The 5713-nt window shown below is 59.2% G+C and overlaps 1 protein-coding gene across 1 annotated transcript; it reads left to right on the forward strand.

Annotated features, from left to right (window-relative positions):
• The first annotated feature begins 474 nt into the window (after positions 1 to 474).
• Positions 475 to 5156, forward strand: FEZF2 (FEZ family zinc finger 2). Its single transcript, XM_057706493.1, has 6 exons — positions 475 to 501; positions 1382 to 1515; positions 1879 to 2794; positions 3143 to 3277; positions 3480 to 3612; positions 4493 to 5156. The coding sequence occupies exons 3-6, from the start codon at positions 1937 to 1939 to the stop codon at positions 4750 to 4752; spliced, it is 1386 nt and encodes a 461-aa protein (XP_057562476.1). The 5' UTR covers positions 475 to 501; positions 1382 to 1515; positions 1879 to 1936; the 3' UTR covers positions 4753 to 5156.
• The last annotated feature ends 557 nt before the right edge of the window (positions 5157 to 5713 follow it).

Below are 5713 nucleotides of genomic sequence, written 5' to 3' on the forward strand. Positions count from 1 at the left end.
AAGAGCACCCGGCCTGTTGAAAGTGCTGGAGCGTCTTTGAGCAGTTTGTTGTGATACGCAGGTGGAATGGTCTGCAAACAGATGAATTCAGCCCCTCCAAACCGAGCGCGGATCGCGCTGCTTTTGTGCGCGAGGCACAAAACGCTGAATTCCTCCGAACTTACTTGGGGCCTGCCTAGAAAAGGGCCTTTTCTTCCCTCTGCGTGTACCTCTGGCCACACTGAGTCTCTGCCCGCCCCCCTTCAGTCCTCCTCCCTCTCCCCTCTGATAATCCTTCTCTTTATTTTAGAAAAACACAAAACCCGGTTCCACGCGGTGCTTTAGTGGCTAAAAGTGAAAGAGCTGCCTTGGCAGAATTCAGCTCTATGAATCACTTCGGAAAATTGGTTCGACTGAATGGCCTTAGGAGGAAAAACGTTTTAATAGGATCCAGGGGAGGTTCTGCTGTTTCAATCTGCTCCTTAAACAGGTGGAGATTGGACCTTCTCAATTATACAAACAGTAAGTACCCATCAGCGGGGAGAACTGCCCTCCGAATCCTCCTCGCACGCAGCCCGAAACCAGCAGCGGAGCCGGCTTTGCCTCAAAAACCCGATCACAAATCAGCGATTCTGATCGATTAAGATCTCAAACAATCCTCCAGCTCCCGGTGCAGTCTCCCCCAGCCGCAGGCAGAGAGCCGGCCGGAGAGGGGGAGGCGCACCCCCCAGGCGCCGAAGCCCCCGGGATCTGAGCGCGCGGCCTTGCTCTTCCGGACGCTATGGGGTCGTCCTTAGGCTGCGGGAGCTCTCCCCCGACCTCCGACGCCAGCCAAGGCGAGCTCGTTGTTTTTGCATAAATTAATATTTCCCCATTAACAACTTCCCCCCTCCAAACGCGGCGCCCGCGTCCATGCGCCACATCCTAATGAGGTAATTATCATTTGCGCGTGTTCGGGGCTGGCGCCGGCTCCGTGGGTAAATGGCAGTTTATTAGCACGATGCCCAGCTCGGCTGCAGAGGGCTAAGGGATACTTCGGCTACTAGACGGACACCCAGGGGCCCTTTGGGGCGGCGCGATCGGGACCTCCTGCCCTCTCCGCGTCCCCCAAACCTGTAGGCCCCCGAAGTTGTGAATCACTCACGGAACTCTGCCTGGGTTTGGGCTCCCCCCCCCCTTTTTTTTTTCCACCGGCAAAACCATCACGATTCCTCCCCCTCCCCCTCCCGTCTCTTCCCTCCTTCCCGATTCGCGAACCGCTTGCACTTTCCCGAGGGGAGCGCGGGCGCCAGTTGCCTCCTTTTAAAGTTTGAGGGGCGGTGGCGGCGGCGGCCGGCAGGCGCGGTGGAACACAGGGGCCGCTACAGGAGCCGCGCCGCCGCCCATGTCATTCCACTTCAAGTGACTTCATGTGATGTCAGCTGAATGTAAAAGACAGTGATCTCACGCGGAGGGGAAGATGTTTGCCATCAAAATGTGACAGAGGAGACAGGCTGCATGGCTCGGAACGCATCTCCTTGGCGGTGGGGGAAAGAGGTAAATGCGAGGTGGCTCTCCTGGTCCTCTTTAACTTTGCCCCTTCACTATCCAGCTCCCAGCACGCGTGGCGGAGGCCAGGGTCCAGGGAGCGGCTCAAGGGGGTTAATTTGAGGCTCTTTTCTTTCTTTCTTTTTCTCCCTCTCTCTCTCTCCTCTGTAAACCCTCCCCCTTTCTCCCCCTTTCACAGTCCCGGGGCAGGGGCTGGTGGGTTCCTTTGCGGACCGGGTTAATGGGCGGTAATTGGGTACCCTTGGGTGCACTTTGTTCTGCCCCTGTTCATTTGAATGCAAATGGGTGACCTGGACCCGACAAGGTGCTTATCAAATTGCGGTCTCCCTCCCTGCCTTTTCCGGAATACAGACTTAGAGGAGAGAGGCTGCGCCCTGGCCCAGTCCGCTACGGCTCGGCTCAGCGCGCCATGGCAAGCTCGGCTTCCCTGGAGACCATGGTGCCCCCGGCCTGCCCGCGCGCGGGAGCGTCGCCGGCCACTTCCAAGACGCTGGCCTTCTCCATCGAGCGCATCATGGCTAAGACGTCGGAGCCCCGTGCGCCCTTTGAGCCCCGGCCGGGGGCACTGGAGGCGGACGGCGGCCAGGGCAAGAAATTGCTCAACCTCTGCTCGCCGCTGCCCTGTATGATCCCCCTCCAGCCCCTAGGCTACGAGGTGCCGTCCAAGACGCTGCTCAGTTACTCTGAGCTCTGGAAAAGCAGCCTCCGGGCGGGTGGCGGCGGTGGTGGAGGAGGAGGAGGCGGCGGCGGCGGCGGCGGCGGGGGGGCCCCGGTGTGCGGCGCCAGCGGCTTGTGCAAAACCAACTGTGGCGTGTGCTGCAAGGCCGAGCTGGGCCTGGCGCCGTCTGCGCTACCCGCGGGCAGGGTCATCAAGCCGCAGGTCATCAACCAGGCGGTGGGGCTCCCGGCCAGCGGCTCGCTCTACTACTTCAACTACCTGGACTCTGCCGCGTACCCGCCGTCTGAGCTCCTCGGCGGCCACCTCTTCCCGTCCGGCCTCCTCAACGCACAGGCCCCCGCTGCCCTGGCTGCGCACCCCAAGCTCTTTCTGCTGGAGAATGCCAAGTTGGCCGGCCTGGCCGCGGACAAGTTTCCCCATCCAGCCCCCTATACCCATAAGGAGCGCTTGCCTGCGCCGCTGGAGCAGGTGCTGAAGGAGAACTCAGCCCTGACCGCCGAACGCGGCGGTGTCAAGGGCCACAGCAAGCTGCCCGGGGGCTCGGCGGACGGCAAGCCCAAAAACTTCACCTGCGAGGTGTGCGGCAAGGTGAGGCCCGGGGTCCGCGGGGGCCGGGAGGGGTGAGCAGCGGCGGCTGCTTCCTTGGGGGCAGCCTGGACGGCCCCCTTTCTCGAATATGAGAGCTCCCCAGTAGCTATCTACTCGAACTGGGGGCACAGTTGGGCCTCAGTTTCCTGTTCTGTAAAATGGGAATGCCTTTGTCAGCGGCCACACAGGACTGGCACGAGCAGTGGGTTGGGAAGCTCTTTGCAAAATGAAAAGGGCGCTGGTTTCCGAAGGGGGGTTTTGGTTGGGGGAGGTAGGCTGTGCCCTCCCCAGGCTGACTCTGGTGTCTCGGACAGACACGCCACAAGGCCCCCTTGTGTGCTTCCGTAGGTATTTAACGCTCACTATAACCTCACCCGCCACATGCCGGTCCACACCGGAGCCAGACCGTTCGTGTGCAAAGTCTGCGGCAAAGGCTTCCGCCAGGCCAGCACGCTCTGCAGACACAAAATTATCCATACCCAGGTACGTGGCCCCCGGGTCCGACCCGACCCGTACCCAACACGCGGAGACTGAGCGACGGCGTTGGGGAGAGGATGACCCAGGGATCCCCTAATAACTCCCACCAGGGGCCCCTGTCCCTTCAAGGTGCCCCTTCCAGGTGCCCCCAAGGTGGCTTCTCCCAGCCGGGCCTCGGCCCTTACGGTGCGCACGCCCCTCTCCGCAGGAAAAGCCGCACAAATGCAACCAGTGCGGCAAAGCCTTCAACCGCAGCTCCACGCTCAACACACACATTCGCATCCATGCGGGCTACAAGCCCTTCGTCTGTGAATTTTGCGGCAAAGGCTTTCACCAAAAAGGTAACGTGCGGGCCAAGGCCCTCTCCTCACCTCCCCTCAGGACTCGGCAGGTCACCGCTAGCGGGAAGGCAAAGAAGGATCCGCAGAGAGGGAGCGCGAGAGTCGTAGGCTCTGGCGCAGGATTTCTTTGGAATCGGGTTGTGCAGGGTTTGGGTGGGAGCTCTCCAGGCCCGGTTAGCAGACCTCACTGGACTCAGGCTGGTTGCACGCGGAGACTCCAAATTTGGGAGGTGGGAAGGAAGGAAGGGACAGAAGGAAAGGAAGTAGGAGAAATACAAGGTATTGCCCTATAGAGAAAGCATCCCTTTGTAGCCGGGACTCTCTTTTGAAATGGAAAAAAAAAAAAAAATCAAGGCGTAATCCACCTCGTGGGAACAGTTGGGCTGGGGGAAACCGCTACTGTCTCCAGCACTCCGCTTGGATTTTTCAAGGCACTTTCGGATCTCCAAGTGGTAGTTAGGGGACCAGAGGGAGTAACTTTAAAAATAGGAGGAAAAATAATAATAAGGGACGAAGCCCGGGTTCATGCGAATTTCTTCGAGCGAGGCAGCGGCCGGGAGAAGGACCCCATGCTTCTCTGGGCAGCGCAAAAGTTTCCGGGCCGGCGGAGCACAGCGGGAGGGACGCCGCGCGGGCCTCAGGCCCCGGCGGGGCTGGGACGCGGGGCGGCTACGCGGGACTCGGCCCTCCATCCTGTAGGGAGAGCCCCGGGCTTGACGCGTACGAAGTTTGACAACTTCTTCACTTGGAGAGGTCGCGCCCGCCTAGCCAAGCGTCGCCTTTTCGCGCGGGCACCTGAGCCAACCCCGGGACACCCGGCCCCTCCCCGTCCCATTTCATTCCCCCCCCACCCCCCTTTTTTGTTTTTGGTCTCCTGTAGGGAACTACAAGAACCACAAGCTGACCCACAGCGGCGAGAAGCAGTACAAATGCACCATCTGCAACAAGGCCTTCCACCAGGTCTACAACCTGACCTTCCACATGCACACCCACAACGACAAGAAGCCTTTCACGTGCGCCACTTGCGGCAAAGGGTTTTGCAGAAACTTTGACTTAAAGAAACACGTGCGCAAACTCCACGACAGCGTGGGCCCCGCCGCGCCCTCCACAAAGGACCTGACTCGGACAGTGCAGAGCTGAGAGCTACTGCCTCGCCCTCCCTTCCAGCCCTATCCAACCCCCAAACAGATCACACGTATAAACTTATTTCTAAAATTAAAAGAAAGGAGGAAAAAAAAAAAAGCTATAGCAGAAAGGCTAAAATCTATTTATCGAAACCAGCATATTTTTGGAAAGCTAAACGTTTCCTCGATGACTGGCAGCAAACGCCTGGCTCCCACCTTTGTATATTCGGGAAACTTATTTAAACCCAGTGCGCCGAAACGTATTTAATTCCAGGCCTCGGCTTCTCCTCGGGCGGCGGGTTTTAACCCCAGCCTGTCACGTGAACCTCCCGGAAGAGCGCGGCGCCCCCAGCCATCTTTATACAGCCATGTAAATTCTCCTGTACACATGAACACGGAATATATACATATATAACTCAATAAACAATCATTAGTGCGTCTCTTCTTCCTCCCCCCCCCCACCCCCGCCGCGAGTCAGCTCAGCCATCCCAAAGAATGAAAAGCAAATAGTCGTTTATAGCGTTTCCTGGCCCGAATGCGACTTCCTCTGGGGCACTGGGACCAGGGTGAGGCCAAACCGGTGCTCTTGCGGCGCTAATGTGTTCAGAGCCCCCAGGAACCAGGGCGCAAAGGCCTACAGCGGCCCCCACGTTGTACCAAGTTTTTATTTGGTAACTGTTCTGACCAGGGAATTCTGGGTGTTGCCTTATCTTGGGTGAGAATATTTTACATGGAAGGGGTTAAAAGTGGCTGGGTGTCGGAGAGCCGGTTTTGGGTGCAGGTGCTAGAGCAGAGAGCCTCGCCACGCCGCAGCGGGGTAAACGGCCGGGGCGCTTCTGGGCACATCCCCTTCTTTGGGTGACCTAAGAGGAGCCACCCTTCCACCCAACGGTTCCTGGCGGCGAGAGCTGGAGGCCAAGGGTCCCAGCCCGTCCGGAGCTCTGGGGCTCCTCGGCCCGCGCTGAGGTCCGCGGCCG

The sequence above is a fragment of the Hippopotamus amphibius genome, chromosome 13, assembly GCF_030028045.1.
Source record: "Hippopotamus amphibius kiboko isolate mHipAmp2 chromosome 13, mHipAmp2.hap2, whole genome shotgun sequence".
Classification (NCBI taxonomy): Eukaryota; Metazoa; Chordata; class Mammalia; order Artiodactyla; family Hippopotamidae; genus Hippopotamus; species Hippopotamus amphibius.